The sequence below is a fragment of the Semicossyphus pulcher genome, unplaced genomic scaffold, assembly GCF_022749685.1.
Source record: "Semicossyphus pulcher isolate SPU_LCO1_2020_fin unplaced genomic scaffold, fSemPul1.0.p SCAF_11, whole genome shotgun sequence".
NCBI classification, from domain to species: domain Eukaryota; kingdom Metazoa; phylum Chordata; class Actinopteri; order Labriformes; family Labridae; genus Semicossyphus; species Semicossyphus pulcher.
In genome coordinates, this window is record NW_027211615.1 from 29,164,790 (window position 1) to 29,181,755 (window position 16,966).

General features: G+C 44.1%; 1 protein-coding gene across 1 annotated transcript in view; it reads left to right on the forward strand.

Moving 5' to 3' along the window:
- The window catches only part of myo6a (myosin VIa), a 150,289-nt gene that overhangs the window by 113,956 nt on the left and 19,367 nt on the right, over nucleotides 1-16,966 (forward strand). Inside the window, 3 exon segments of the mRNA XM_069657761.1 lie at nucleotides 1,371-1,449; nucleotides 9,624-9,784; nucleotides 11,573-11,611. Coding sequence (XP_069513862.1) covers nucleotides 1,371-1,449; nucleotides 9,624-9,784; nucleotides 11,573-11,611 — 279 coding nt within the window.

The following is a 16,966-nucleotide window of genomic DNA, read 5'->3' on the forward strand; positions in this document are numbered from 1 at the left end:
TCGATTGGTTGTTCGACAGGAAATTAAACTATTTAACTACTTTGAGAATTACCTTAAGAGGACGTGCATCCACAGTTTATTTCCTCTGTTTTCTCTTGATAACGATTCAAATCCGGTTTCTCGAGATCAGGACTTATGTATCTCGAGATAACAAAGCTGCAGCACCGTAACGTCAGATGATCATAAGTCGTAAAACAAACAGAAACAGGCTCGACTTCCCTCATCAGTGTGGGCCAGGGGCAGGAAACCCGCGGCTCTTCTGCCCCTCTCCAGTGGCTCCCTCTGGCTTTTACATTTTAATAATCATTTATTATTGTTGTAGCAAAGTGCTTTTAGCATATGGGCCTTGCTTTGTTGCAGCAGACTGGCTTCAGTAGTCATGGATGTCAAATCAATAAAAAGAAAAGTCTCATGAAAACTGAGAATTTAAAAGTGCATGGACAGAATCGTTTCCCGAAGCCTAACCCTGAAAATAACTCTGAGTCATTGGAAAAGCAGCGCTGTTGTCTCGAGATAACGAGATAAAGTAATATGTTATAATGAGAAAAGCTGCGTTATCTCAAAATAACGACATAAACTCTTTATCACAGGAGAATGGAGTACATAAAATGTATGGATGCACGTCTGCTCAGCGTTTCCATAAGAAACAAAAAAATAATTTGAAAGACATTTAATTATTTTTAAAGAACTTTAAAAAATTAAAATTGAAGTAAAATCAGGAAAGACTTAAAGAGCTCACTGACTCAGCTGACCTGAATCAGCAGAGTGAAGCACATGCTTCCCTGTCTTTGGACAAATTATTGACCAAACAATTAATCAAACGATCAAGAAAGTATTTGGACAAAATATCTCTGAGGAAATAATCACACTACCACTCCAATGTTGTGGACTTCTGGCCTTCCTTAGCTAGGACAGCTGAAAGGAAAGAGGATATACGGGGAAGACAGAGTGTGGATGACATGCAACAAAGAGCCGAGGGCAGGAGATGAACCCCGGGTTGCTGCAGCAGGGACTCAGCCTCTGGGTATGGTTCTCCTGACATCCTGAGGTTTGCACAGAAATGTTCGATCTGAATCCCAAACAGAAAACAAACACCGTCCTGGAGGGCGATTATTAGCAGGTTGTTTGAGCAACATGCATAAACACAAATTATCTTGTCTAAACACGCTCCAAACTTCTTCTCCAGTCAGAGAAGAATAAAGCTGACTCAGCACCATTTATTCAGGTCACTAATCAAACTTTCTCTCTCTCTGTTTGTGTCTCCTCCCTTCTGCTCCTCTAAATCAACGTCTTTCTTTCTGTCTGTCTCTCTCTCTGCTTACATCTGTCCTTTCTTCTTCCTCTTCTGTTTCTCTCCTTTCCTCCAACAGGAAAGCAGAGATGGAGGTGAAGAGGAAGCAGGAAGAGGAGGAGAGGAAGAGGAGGGAGGAGGAGGAGAGGAGGATCCAGGTGAGTGTGTGTCCTGCAGGCGTCCTGCAGACAGGAGTCCTCTGTTGTCCTCTTGTTGTTTTAACCCAGCAGCTGCAGATGCTTCACTGTGTCGATGCCTACCAGTCAGTTTAACACAAACTGGCTGTGGAAGCAGAGATTTATTACAGTAAGTCAGAGTCAGAAACTCTGTTGTTTGTTTGGAATTAAAAATGTAATTCACTGCAGCTCGTTAAGAGTGTTCAGCAGACTGAAACTCTCATATAAATGAAACACTGAAGATTTTCCTGTTCGACTTGCACTGCTTCATTTTTCATGCATCAGAAAATAGTTTACACAAAATGTACGACTGCAATAATAAGACATTGACGTATACACTGATCAGCCATAACATTATGACCACCTGCCTAATATTAAGTCGTGACCCATCGAGGCATGGACTCCACTAGACCTCTGAAGGTGTGCTGAGGTATCTGGCACCGAGACGTGAGCAGCAGATCCTTTAAGTCCTGTAAGCTGCGAGGTGGGGCCTCCATGGATCGGACGTGTTTGTCCAGCACATCCCACAGACGCTCCATTGGATTGAGATCTGGCGAATCTGGAGGCCGAGTCAACACCTTGAACTCGTCGTCGTGTTCCTCAAACCATTCCTGAAGCATGTCTGCAGTGTGGCAGGGCGCATCATCCTGCAGAGAGGGGCCACTGCCATTAGGGAATACTGTTTCCATGAAGGGGTGGACTTGGTCTGCAGCAATGTTTAGGTTGGTGGTACGTGTCAGAGTAACATCCACATGAACGGCAGGACCCAAGGTTTCCCATCAGAACATTGTTTCTATCAGAACCAGCATTAACTCTTTCAGCAGTTTGAGCTTCAGTAGCTCTTCTGTTGGATTGGACCACACGGGCCAGCCCTCACTCCCCAGGTGCATCAGTGAGCCTTGGCCGCCCATGACCCATCGGTTCACACGTTGTCCTTCCTTGGACCACTTCTGGTCGGCCCTGACCGCTGCAGACCAGGAACACCCCACCAGAGCTGCAGGTTTGGACATGCTCTGACCCAGCCGTCGAGCCATCACAGTTTGGTCCTTGTCAAAGTCACATCCTCACGCTCCCAACACATCAACTTCACTTGCTGCCGAACATGTCCCACCCACACAGGGGCCATTGTAACGAGATAATCAATGTTATTCACTTCACCTGTCAGGGGTCGTAATGTTACGGCTGGTCGGTGTATATATTAGATTCTGAATGTGTCAGAGCAACAAGCAGGGAGACGAAACACTTTGTTAATTTATTTCAACACAGTATAACTCAGCTACATAATGTAATATGTGCATAATATAACAGCTTTTCCATACATTGGATTCAACTCTGCACAGCCCATCCTGAGATGCTTTTATATTAAAATCTGTGACTAATAGTGAGGGATAAAAAGTGACTCTGAATACATTAAAGCCCACAGTTTAAACGCATTTGAAAAGTGGATGTGAGTTTAGGTTAGCGAGTGATGTAACAGGATTCGGCTGCTCTGTTAAAGTAGTTCAGGTTTCAGGTTCAGTGCAGGACTTTGCTCCTTTCACTGTAAGAGACGTTCTGCAGAAGGGAAGATTACAACGGCTACCTGGAGCTGCTCTCGTGCACAGCAGCTCAGTGATCCCTTCATGTATCTGTTATATTTGTTCACCATACGGCACACAGGCACATGAAAAGTATGCCGAATTAGCTATTAGCGTCTCCTGTTTGCAGTGTACTCATGGATCTATGGACAAATATCACCTGATTACTTTGATACTGAAGAAAGCTGAAAAACGTGACAATTCTTAGGCAGGTTTGGCAGGTGAACGAAGTGTTATTTTCCTTAAGATTTGTAAGACAGTTTGTGCCTTTATTCTCGTTGGATAATAAAGATACGATTAATTTTTATTATCTTAGAAAGTGTATGTGACACTCAATCCAAACGTGTGTATCATGTCTTTGTGTTATTGGAGGAAATCGACACAGACACACAAAGAAGACAAATTTAAATGGGACTAAATGAGTCGGGTGTCATATGTACAGGGTGTACTCAGTAAGCAGCAGCAGAATTACAATATATGGAGAAAGTAAATGAAGTACGTTCAGTTTAAGTGAAGTAAATATTCATTGAGTAGAGTAATAAGCTGAGGCGTTTAAGTGACACCTTTGCAGAGCAGCTTCAGCTCTGTTTGCTCCAGCAGACCTTGTGTAATCAGTTCCAGTTATTCCTCGGTGAAATGAAATCACAGGCGCCATCATCACTTCCTGCCTCGCCGCAGTTTGAAACTCACACAGCTCCGTGCGCACATTCACTCCTGCCTCCATCCTTCAGGAGCGCAGGACGAGGGAAGTTTTAATCTAAATGAAGAGCAGCACGGAGCAGGATTATTACTGTGAAAACACCTCGCTCCTCTGCACAGCGTCGTCGTTTGTCTGAGCCACAGCTGATTCAGTTCAGTGTTCAGTCTGCGGTCGTGTTATTACCTGAGTATTCCTGCTTTTAAATCACACTGGACATAAGCGTTATTGTTTCTGCTGCACGAACACTTTCAGCAGAGAGAAATAAGAAAGAACGCTGTCGCACCCGGATTGGCTTTAATGACGACTTAAACTTTTCTCACTTTTTCTACCGATACTAAGACACTTTCACGTCAGTAAAGTTTGGACTTGTCCTTGTTAAAGAGCCTTTTTTGTTGTGATACCGCTGCGTTTACTTACATAACACATGTAAACACTTCCTGCACCGCTGCAGATAAGAATAGTCCAGTTCAAAGAGAGTTTAAAAAGCCAGCAGCAGGACTCTGAAAGCAGCAAATGACGCAAGTCAAACAGACAGCTGTTGTTTTTTAAAAGCTATATTTATACACTGTAAATATAACTTAGAGACATGGCATCAACAGAGCTGCTTCAGACTAAAAGGTTCCTTTTTAGAGGTTATTACATAAACAGACGAGGGTCTCCTTTCGTTCGTGCTCCGTCCTCACCGACTCGTCTCTGCAGGACGTCTGACTATACACCCCCTGAAGTCCCTCCTGTGCAGCTCCGCTCCTCTCTAATCGACGTCTGACTGTTCAGACGGGAACATGGCCGCGCGTTATCTCTCTCCATCACACACTCTAATGGCCCTCTGTGTCTGTGTGTGCGTCTCTTTGAGAGTCCTGGTATGCTGCTGTCTTTGTGAGGACGAAGTGAAGACATTTGACGGAGCGTGAGTTTTATGACTACTTAAAGTCGAGGTGAAATAAAAAATGTAATTTTAATCCTTTTAGATCACATTGTGTAATATTGTGCATCTATTTGACAATATAGGCTAAAACTAAATTTCCCGCGTGCTTACGTAAGTTAGCACCAAACAATTTCAACCAATCAATCTGCAACATTTAGCCGCAGAGCACCAAGAACGCTCGGCCAGTTAGCTAGCTACTGCGCTGTGGAGAACGTCTGTCTACGCCCACTTCTCAACGATCACATCAAATCCCTCTAATGATATGTCCCGCCTGCACTTCCTGTTTCACTCAGAAATACGTCATGATACGGAAGCTAGATACTCATTTCAGCTCGACTTTAAGGGTCGGGATTTAAGCGGAGGTAGATTGATAAATTATTAGATAGAGAGTGTATTTGATGAAGCCAGATTATTCTGTGGATTATCTTAAATAGCAGTTTCTAGAAATCAGTTTCAGGTGGAGGGAGAAATCTCAGAGACAGATGTATAAAAACCTAAATAGTTGGAGGATAGAATGGAAGCCATTCATGTAGCATCCTGCAGACATGGCTGTGTTCATGTGTTAGCCTTAACTATAGACTGTATATAAGAAGTCGACGTAACCATTTGACTTCACCCATTAGTTTGTGGACTAGATTTGGAGGTGTCAAGTTTGGTATTTGGGGGGTTTTTGGCACCAGAAGTGACCATATTTGGACGACAGGGTGGAGCTGGAGAGGAGCAAACGGTTAGCAAGTCATAAGGTAACGCTAGCACTAGCTTGGTTAGCAAAGTGCATCTGCAGCCGACTCCTCAGTGTCTTTTAGTACAACCGAACACTACGAAAGACACGTTTCAGGTAGGCATGGCTGTGACTGGTCACTCACAGGTAGCCCCACCCGGTAGTGTGACTCTAAATGGGAGCGTCAGTGACTAAATGAACATCATGCTGTGTTGAAGAAGACTTGAAACTAGAGACTGAGACCATAAACTCTTTAGGAACATGTTTACTGAGGGAATAAATCAGGAGAGGAGGAGGAGCATGTTCTCATAGACTTGGAGTGGAGTCGCCCCCTGCTGGTTATTGGAAATAATACAGGTTTAGGACACTTTCCAGACCCAAGGTTACGCCCACTTCTTAGAAACACGACTCAGCTAAATATATCTGTAAGTTCTGGCTGTGTGTGACGGAGAGACAGCAGGCCTTTACTTTTTCCCCCGGGGCGTCGACCCGGCACAGGTCGAGCACAGATTTGATCGGCGAGCAGCGTCTGAGTGGATCAAAGCTGCAGGCCGGGGGCCCCAGGCAGGGTTACCCACGAATCCCCTGCACCTCCGTCAGCTCGGAGCTTCTCAGCAAGCTGTCCTCTCTTTAGAATATTCACGAGTCGCTCTGCAGAGACTTCAAGAGAGGAAGTGACATCAGTCAGTCGGTTTGTTCCTCTCATCATCCAAATAGTCTTAGTCATGATGCTCAGTGTGATCAGGAGTAAATGTGACCGTCATTGTAAAGCCAAAGTTAATGCGTCTAACTTCACACTCTCTGACTTTAAACCATCAGTGTGTGAATGCCCTCAGTGCAACACAGACATCATTCTGCTGCTGCATGAGCCGCTCCATCACAGTTAGTGACTCTCCCTGATTCATTACAGTGACACCATCCGTCCAGGAGCGTTCCACAGGAGTGATTTGTGAGCGCTGCTTACATGCAGATCTAATATGCCTCACAAATGACTGTCGCTCGCTGATTGCAGATGAATGTGTGACTCATAAAGAGGACTCACATCCTCGGCTCAGTTTGAAGTGTTTTATTTTGAAGTGTCAAACGAACACGACGGAAAATGATCAAATCATTAAAAACAAACAGAAAAGAAGTGACAGTAAGTGCTGTAGGGTCCTGAGTGAATGATCGATGATGCACGGCCTGAAACGCATTCACGGCGTCTCCACGTCTCTTTGCTGGTTAAATGGTGCATCACCTGCACGTGTCCTCAATATTAAATCCCGCTGCAGGGATGGGAAAGGTAAAATATATACACAGCAGCTGCATGCTGTTTTTTAGGCATTCAAAAGTTAGCTCATGCTTTGTTTGTGCGGGAGGACACGGGTTGGATTTCTGGATCGTTAGGTGAAAGAACACGACGGTGGGTTCGTTTACTTTCATACGTCAGGAAACAGGGTCGATTAAAAGGTTTTTCTAACGAGTAAAAGGCACAACTCTCCACGGGCTACAGAGTTTCATGCTGTTTCTGTGCAAGCTGAATTACAATATATGTATATGAATAATTAATCATGCAGCATGAACACAATTAGAAGAAAGCTACTCGCTAGAATTAAAGAAAAATGGTAAAGAGATACTTCGCTGCAGACTTTTAAAATTAAAGTAATCGGAGCGCAAAGAAAGATGCAAAGGGGTCGTGTGTAGTCTGTGAATTAATTATAAATGTGTCACTTATCAAACCAATCAGAGTCTCTTCTCTTTTTACCTTAAAAGCCGGGCTCACCTGCCCCACCTGCCCCCAGCCGAGGCTTTTTAAAAGGCACGTTCGGCAGGTTGGGTAAGTGAACGCTGAGAAAATGGATTCACTCGCAGCAAAGAGACAAAGCGAGCAAAGAGAATGACTGTTTGAAAGGAAAATGCCGCCTCATTGACTCTAGACCAGGTTTGTGTTGGTCTAATCATCCTGCTGACTCATTGTAGCGATGCACCGACGATGCACCTGAACACACCTCATTTTAACACCAACACACCCCGGGGCGCACAGGAAGACAGGAAGTTCAATTACAACCTACACAACCTGGACGCTTTGCATGAAAGAGAAAACTGCATCGCTCTGAAAGCAGCAAAAACAGGCGCAAGAGAAGTCCTTTGATGTCTCCAGAGGGAGATGAATGTCCTCGAGTGATGTCACTTGAGTCAGGGCTGATAGGAGCTGATGACTGCGAGTGTGTTCATGAGAACCTGCAGGTGTTAGGTTAGAAAGGAGAGTTTACCACACCTGCTGCGTATCTGTGCTGCTCCAGGCAACTTTAGCCGCTACTAGCATAGCATTTGTCACAGTTGAAGTTGCATTGTGGGTAATGTAGGTGCCAAGACAAAGAAGGAAAATGACAAAAGCTCTGGCACATTGATGTTAAACTTTATTACTACAGATTAAGTATCAAAAACACGGCATGTACGCCCTGAGGCGTGTCCATCCTGAGTCTGACGACAGTTTGACTGATTTCTAACTGCTCAGAACAGAAAGAATAGAATAAGAAAAAGAAACATCACAAATGAAAAGTGTTTCCTGGATGTTTAAAGACTCCAGGTGATGAACACTTTCATCTCCTCGCGACCTTCCCGTGTCGGTCAAGGAGCCGATTTACTTAGAGAGGTCGTGTTAGAAAGGTGGAAGCATTAATCTTCCGGGTCGGACCCGCCCTTCACTCGTTCCTTCTTTAATGAGCAGGACAGAGAAGATGAAGTCCCCCCCCTCCCCTCCTCATCTCTGTTTGTAGAGAGGTTGAGGGGCGTCTGTGTGTTCATGCCGCTGCATCGATTGGTAGTTTTCTGCTTTCATGAATACCAACAGCTCTCTGTGCCCACTGCTCCTGCAGCTGTTCACTAAGTCGTTTTATGTGTGAACAGAATTCTGCTGTTTTTCTTGCAACCTTCGATTGTGTTTAAGGTGACTCGAATCGATGTCAGAAAACTGTGAAAAGACCAACGTGATGTCTTCAAATTGTATTTCTGGATCAATAGTCTGAAACTCAAACGTATTCAGTTCACTGTGATATCAAACTAAGAAAAGTGGAGAATCCTTGGATTCAGAAGCTGAAAATGATTTTGTTCTTTTGCCTTTAAAGACACAGAAACGATTATTGGTTAGACAAACAATCAGCTGGAACAAAGTCTGAAGTTTTTCCTGCACGAGGTGGATTTAAAGTCTTTGAATCTGCAGAGTTGCTGCTCAGTTTAAACGTGAAGCTGCTATAAGAAACTGAAACGTGCATGACAACAACTCGCGATCACATGACACCTGTCAGTCATCAGCTAACCTCACCTGCATGTTTTTGGACTGAGGGAGGAAGCTGAAGTACCCTGAGAAAAGCACAGTTTGTGTGTTTGTGTTGTTGTGTGTTACACCGATGTAGTGATGGATCTGAAGTACCCAATAAAAACACAGAAGACGCACAATACGACAAACTACCTGAGTAATGCCGGAGTAGAGCAGCAGCTCCTGTGTTCTGCAGGGGAAAATTAGCACATTTTTCAATGGACTCTGGTGGCTTCAAAGAGCAGAGAAGGCACAGGTGTTTCTGGTGTAAAAGAAAAGGATCTTACCTGAACAAAAACTTTAACGTCAGAGATTTGAGCATACTTTTAGGTTGCATAACACAACACTTATCAGATAAGAATCTTTACTTTTATCTCGCTCTGATGTCCAAAATGTCAGCCTCAGCGGTTTGATGAATTCAGGAGTCCTCTGACCAGAGTTTGAAGGAGAATCACCTCACGAGGAGACAAAGGGAAAGAAATCACCTTTCCTTCTCTTCGTTCAGTGAAGCTCCTTTTTATCTCAAAGAAGCAAACGACAGCCGGCTGAAAGGTTTCAAACCAAGAGCCTCTTCTTTTCTGAAATCAGACGAAACTACAGTTTGCAGTTTACTACAGCTGCAGGTATCTGCATGAGAGGGGACATCTTCATCTGTAAACAGCTGCCTCTTAAAGCAGTCGTGCTCCTGACAGAGCTGTCATATCTTCTGCAAATGAACGACTCTAATGTGCTGAATCAAATCCTCTGCAGAGAAGGCGGCATGAGACAGCAGTCATGCTCCGGTGGATCTGGCAGACACGTCTCTCCTGCAGATGGTCGACAACTCTGGCAGAAAACTCCAACACTTCTACTCATGAACATATGTTAGCTGCACACGCGCGCTCCAGCTGGAAGTGTAGACTGATTAATGTGTGTGTGTGTGTGTGTGTGTGCAGGAGGAGATGGAGGTGCAGCTGCAGGCGGAGCGGGAGGAGGACGCGTCTCGGCAGGCAGTCCTGGAGCAGGAGAGGAGGGACCGCGAGCTGGCGCTGAGGATCGCTCAGAGCGAGGCCGAGCTCATCCCGGAGGAGACCCAGAACGACGCGGGGCTGCGCAGGTAACCATCACACCTGCCGTGTGTGTGTCACACTGAAACATCACCACTGTGTAACTGTCTCATGTTTTAATTTATACTTTCTTTTGTTACACCGAGAGGGAGGAGAGAGAGTGCTTTGTCTCCTCAAGCTGAGTGAGGTTCGGAGGTTTTGGAAAGGGAAGAGGCACAGAGAGGTTTAGTTTCACCAAATTACCAATAAAATCAGAGTAATAAGAAAAGAAAAAGGATTCTGGGAGGCCGACCTGGGCAGCAGAACCCCCTCATGGGTCACAAGAGCCTGCCCAAAGAGCAGGGATTAAATAACCTGTAAAATAGCAACCATAACAACCCCCCGTCACAGGATCTGCTCTTGTTTCCACTGTTTACGATCCTGCACCTTCGTTTGGACTCTGCTCAGGAGGTCCGGGTACGACCCTCACTTTGCATTATATGTTTAATTGGGAGGTTTACTGACGACCCTGTCGCCTTATTAATAAAAGTTTAAAAATAAAGTTTCTGTCAAACAATGAAACATGACGCAGAGCCTAAAACACATGCATCCCAAGGTGTTTAAAATCGATCGCCGGTCGGAGCCCAGGTGGTAATTACCCGGCTCTGCAGAGTCATGTGACCCGGGTCTGAATGCAGATTGTAACCTTTCCCATTCTTGGGTGTTTTTTTGACCAGTGGGAAAGCGGCTTTAGGCCACCTCCTCTGTTCAGAGATGGTTTTCCAAGCTTAATATAGAAGGCTTCCTGAAAGCCTTTTGGATGAGAAGATCTTCAACACAGTCCAGCTGCCTTTTGGATTCTGCTTTGAATGAAAGCTGCAGTATTTTATGTGCAGGACTAAAAGCTTAAATGAACTTGAGGGATTGTTTGAAAGAGGGGAGTGAGGGAGAGTTCTGGGGGAGAGAGTTCCAGAGGGAGGAGGCAGCAAGTCCGATGCTTGGATCGGGTGACAGGTTGTAGTCAGCCACAGGTGTAAAGACTATTTAAATTAAACTATTAAAGATGCAGAGAAGTAGATAATGTAGAGCTGTGTGCTGCAGTGACAGAAGGGTCACAGATCGCTTTAAGAGCTGGATATCACACCTCAGTTCTCCTTCAGTTTATGTTGGTTATTTTATTAGAAGGTTACCTGTTTATATCCTCATTTAGATGTTTTGAACAGGGAGAATGTTCGCCTCTGAAGCATCGAAGTTCAGCTTCTTTTGTTCAATGAAGATGTTTTCCCTCCATGAAGACAGTTTGGGAGTTTTAAACTTCTCTGATTTTTCAGACCATCAAACCTCAGTGAGCTTGACGAGACAAAACTCTGAACACATTTAACTTCAGTTACATGCAACAGTGCTCAAACAAACTGTCTCTTTAGATTACACCCTGCGCAACCAGTTCACCTCTACATGAGCAAAGGCACTCTGACAGTCCAGTATGTTTGTTAACCTGTAGCAGACGTGGCATCAGGTGATCAGCTGCCCTCATTATTCACAGCAGCTGATTTGATGCTTGAGTACGTTCAGTGTGGATTTCTGTAGCTTGAAAAACACTGAATGTTTTATGATCCTGACGCCAAACAAACCATTGATAATTCATCACGATCTGTCAGCAGTCAGACTTCCTGTTTCTCAGTTTGACATTTTGTTCTCTGGAAGTTCCTCTGCTCCTTTTCTGAACCAACTTCCTGAAGAGTTCTCACAGGACACACTCTGTTTATTTAAACCCACGTCAGTCAGGAGGAGCCATCACTTGCATTCAATCCTGTGTTTAACCATTTTCTTCTTCTTTGTTTTCTGTTTCTTCCTCCCAGTAACGGCTCCTCAGTTCCATCGTCCCCAGAGAGAGCAGCGTAAGACCCGGCGATTCAACCCTTTAATTTGATCCCCCAACCCCACCTGCCTTTAACCCTTTTCAAACCATAACCCACCTGCATGCTGTAACAATCTGCCAGCCGACACACAGCTCCCAGTTCTGTATGACATGCTGAAACAAACAGTAGCTCCAGTTTATAGACGGCACTTTTGTTCCTCTGATTCTATTTCTCTTGTGAAATAGAAGAACTGTTATCGTCCACAGCTGGTCGAATATTAGCAGCAGTTTTTAGGTGTAGCACCGACGTGATTGTCGCCCACCAGAACGTGATTATGGCCTGAATTTATCAAACTATATCTGTCACATGATTCACTCTTATACACACAGAAGTGTAGGTTACACCTGGGCCCTATTCTTAGATATGTTTTAGACTTATAGGTTCAAAAAGTTTGGATTTGCTCCAGTAGATGTATTCATCCTGCAGCAGTGAAACAGGCTGTAATGGCTGCAACATAATCCTTGATGGGTCAAAGGTCGCCCACTAAAAGTTCTTGTTGTTTCCACTGACAGGCTCAGATTGTTATTCTAAGTGTGTGACAACATGACAGAAAGGATCCCTACAGAGATAGACCTTTTTGTTACAGAGGAAGATGATTGTTTTAACCACACACAGATGTTACATCGCTCTCTTCAAAGGCACCAGACTCCATTGACAAAATCAGCAATTTTACGTTGCAAAACAGAACAGTAGTTTTTTTACAGCTGCTAGTTTGTTGTGTTATTTTCGTATCCAACACAATGTTTGTATAAGACACAACAATGCAAAAACCTAACTGATAGAGGCAGCTGTAGACCAGTAACTTCTGTTTTCTTTAAGGTAAAATCGCTGTTTTTTTTAGTTTGGTGGCTTTGAAAGGAAGTGATGTAACAGCTCTTTCTGGTTACAAAAAGTATTTAGCCTTTACAAAAACGTGTTTTTAAGACTTAAAGAAAACTTTCAGAACAAACAACTCTTTGCTGATGTTAGTATAAACAGTTTGATAAATTCAGGCCGGTGTCCTCTGATCAGAGTTTTGAAGGAGAATCACTTCTTTAAAAGACGAAGCGAGAGGAATCACCTCTCCTTCTCCTGTTTTATTCTTCAGTGCTGCTCTGTTTTATAATCCTATAATCCTCTTGTTTACAGCACTGCTGGAACCACAAAACTCAAGAGCTTGACCATGTAGGTGTCCTCTCAACGCACAAACACCTTCACGACACTGTGCCATGCTAGATGTAGATCTGCAGGATTACTGTGTTTATTTAAGGGTGTATTCATAGCGGCTGCATAATTCAGATCCTCTTTACTGTCTGCAGTGATTTCCATCATCTGTTTTTACTCCGAGCACGCACAGTTAGAGGTTAAACCGGTTCATGTTGAGATATTACAGCTTCGGTTTTCATGTCAGAGCGTCGGATCGTAGGCTTCAGCCCGGCACGGCAGCCTCCCGCGCACTTCTCTCTGCTCTTACCCCGAAACGACCCACATGCAAAGTCTCTCTGAAAGTTGAAATGGATGCTTCACGTCATGAGTCAGATGTAGTAGTGGCCACATTACACTGTTACACGCTCTGAGCATGCTGGAGTGGTGCATCGTGGTACTTTATGCACCAGCTGCTTCCAATCTGCAGGCCTCCTCGTCTCTGAAATGTGTTTTTTAAAGTCCCATCACTGAGCGCTTTTTAAAATTACTCATTATCATAACAGAATTTCAGATGTTTCTCTGCCAAATGACTGAAAATGTAAAAGTTAAAGACCTGCGGTGATGAGCAGCAAAACAAACAAGAGTTTTTGGTCCCTTTATGCAGAATAAGTCAGACGTAAAGAACGAGCAGGTTTACCCAGAGGCAGAGATGGTTTCACATTCACACAGATAACTTCTGCATTTTCACTCCCTCCATGTTCCTACAGTTTCTCTCTTTCATCTGTCTCATCCTTTTTTCCTTTGTGAGATTTTCTGTACCTCAGAGTTTACACCTTTCCTGTAGATGTACAAAAGGTATCTCTATTTAAGATTCTACATAAAAATGTAGGTCCTGGTTTCTGTTTGTCGTACGTTTGTAGTCTGAGTAGTATTGACCAATCACGTATCAGCAGCCTTCAACGTATGCAGGTAAAACAGCAAAAGAGGAGGAACGTAATCCACCGTAACGACATCCCGGCTCCCATCAGTGGTCGACGATGTAGCTTCTCTATAAACAGACGTGCATGCTAACAGCTAACAATCTGTTCTAGGTCAAACATTCAACTTGAGACAAATCTGATTGATGCTGCGTCACAAAAGCTTAGGAGCGTTTAGATTTCCTGACTTCCTCGAATGCATCATAAACGATGGCTCCGCCCTCCGTCTCATGTTAAAGTAGTGTTCTTCTCCTCTTGAGGACAGACCTGACAAAGCTTCATGTTGTTCCTAATCTGCATCATGATGTTGTTCTTTCAGCAAACTGAAGAGCCGTTAATTAAAGTCGATCACAAGAAAATCTGTTTCTGTTTGGGCTTCATCCCGCTGCAGTAAGCCAGAGTGCAGCCTCTGTGTAACTTCCTGTTTACAGTGAGACTGAGACTCAGCACAGACAGATGAACGGGCGCTCCTCCGGGGGATGGGACGAACCAAGAGATGACAGCGTTTATTTAGCAGACATATCAGTGGGAGGATTTCACTTCACTTTGATCTGAACACACGGTCGCTTCTCGAGCTGCTGACTAGACTGTAAACAATGCAGCGCACGGAAAAGGAAGACGTTTTAGCTGTAACCATGGTTACCAGACTCGAATCAATATTAAAGAAAAACCGAATTGTTCATGAAAGAAAAAAGTGCGCTTATCCCTAAAAATGTATCTGCTGTTGCACTGTAGCGCTGCACAGCTTTCATGTTTTGCAGGTTTGTTTTCATACTTTTTATTTCGTCTCCATATTCATCCATCTCCTTTCTTCTTTTGTCTTTTTGTTTCCGTCCTTTTTCATCATCCGCTCTGTCTTCATGTTCTTATTTATCTATATTGATGCGGCTCAGGTAATTTATCTATAAGTATCTATAAGTATTTCTGTGCAGTCAGTATTTGGATACACACCACATCTCCTCACTAACTCTTTCACACGGGGACTGTCGTGCTCTTTAGGGAAGAGATGGCAAAGGAGATGACTGAACTCCTGGCTCGGTGGGTAGAAACCGCTCGTGAAACACTGAATGTCTGTCTGCGGTGAAAATCTCTCACAATCAGTCGCCTCATTTTTTCTTCCAATGAATCGGATTGTTGATTAAAACGAGACCATGTGATGCAGAAATCCTCCTAAAGGGTTTGGATGATTGTGTTTGCTGTTGATCACAAATCAAAAATCAGGTAATCTGATTAAAGGTTGATTCAACCTGAGAAATCAATTTAATTTCCACCCACGGTTTCTGATTTAATTCTTCATTTTGAAACTTTCTCTTCTCAAATTTGATCCTCTGTTAAAGGCACGAATTGAACTTTGTGATGAAGTTTTTGTGGGTTTACTTACAGAATGCAGGTTACATTGCTCTGATCTGCTTCTGACTGTTTATAGCAAATCGAAAACATACTTCTTATGACATATTGATCATAAAAATCACCAACGATTCACTTTGACAGGCATTTAATTTAGTCTCTAGCCTCTTTAACACATCCCGTTCCAGACAGGACTGTTATGTTCTGTTACACCTCGTCATCAGTGTAAAACTCAGAGGCTGGATGGTGGGGAGAAGTTGTTCCGCCGCTAAGCTGGCATCTGAGGGATTAACAGAGACAGAGGAGAAACGGTGTCAGTGTTCACAGGCAGGGCGGGACAGCGCCCGGGATAGTTACATGACGTCTCTGTGTTGTTCAGCGTGAAAGTATAAAGGCAGCGTTGTTGCAGGATCTCTGTGTAAAAAGAGATTCTGTTACCATTCGTCACAAAGTCTCGTTCAGTCTCAGAGTGACGTAAGCAGCCTTGTTCATGCAGTTTTACAGATTCCCAAGTGGAAGTTGCCCAGTAAAACCTTCCACTGTCCAGTTCAGCAGCAAGGCCAAAACTTTCATTTGAATTAGGAAACCAAACCCAAAGCAGGAGGAGTTTTTAGTCATGCATAAAGACGTTTGTTTTCCACTGATTATTCTTGAGAATATACGAAAATGTGTTGATCATTGACCTTTTTGCAGCTGCTGTAGACAAACCCTTAACATCAGGACTCAAAGTGAGCGGTACTGAGCAGAAACATTATCTTTTTGGACCACCAGTGTGGTCTTTAGTGAAGATGTAGATTAAAGTAAAGCTTGAATGTAACTTTTTGCACCCACAACAGGTCAAAGTCACGCAGCGCCTGTGTGACAGACGTCAGATAACTGCAGCTAAATGGTATTTTCCGAGTATCTTCCTCTCGACTGTAGCGCTGTTGTGATGGATGTCAGTTGAAGTCGTGCCAGTCTCTCCTCGTGGTTCTCCTGTCCGTCTGTCTGAGGTTAATTGGCTCAGGCCTCCTCTCACTACGCCTCAAACACACAGCGACAGGAAGCAGAAGGTGACTGCAGCCGGTTAGCTTAGCTCGCTGCCAGAAGCAGCGTACGCTTCTGGGATCACCGCCCGGGTCCGAGGCCAGCTAACGCTAATAAAGAGACGCAGAGCCAGCCAATAGGATTAAAGAACCAGCAGGATCACGCCTCCGACTTCCTGGTTTTCTAAAAAGGGCAGATCCTGGTTCTGCCCTTAGTCCTGTCAGCGGCGTGCCAACAGCCCAGGCCGCAGCTGGAGAGGAGCTGTACGCTTTAAACTGTCAAACCTTCATTTATAATTTAGCAAAGGGAGCTAACGATCCACTTCAGCTCCACGCCGTCATACCAGAGGCTCTTTTTGGCTTCCTGGAGACTGGAACAGCATGCTTTTTAACAACGTCGATCTCAAACCCCTCTGTAGTTCTGCTGTAGAAATCTTTCTCTTTCCTCTTAACGATTCTGCTAATCTGACACCCCTGTTTCTCCTGTTTCCACCAGTTTTACCTCTTTGTACTGTTACACCTGTGACTCTTGATTCTCTGATGATTGTCAGGTGGGTGGAGTTTGCTCTTATGTAATAGAAGATTCCTATCAAGACTTTAGCTCTTGATAGCTACATCGCTCCTTCCAAGGCCACCAAACCCCATTGAAAAAAACAGTGATTAGACCTCTGAGAAGAGTTGCTGGTTTACAGCGACCTCGATCAGTTCGTTTTTTGTTGCGTTACACAAACATTGGGTTGGATGGTGATTCAGCTACTTTTCGAACTACTTTTTAGTCTCTGTTGACACGTTAAAGTTGAGATCTGCTGTTTCACACAGCTACAATTATCATCAAACCAAAGACTCATTAATCAACAGGA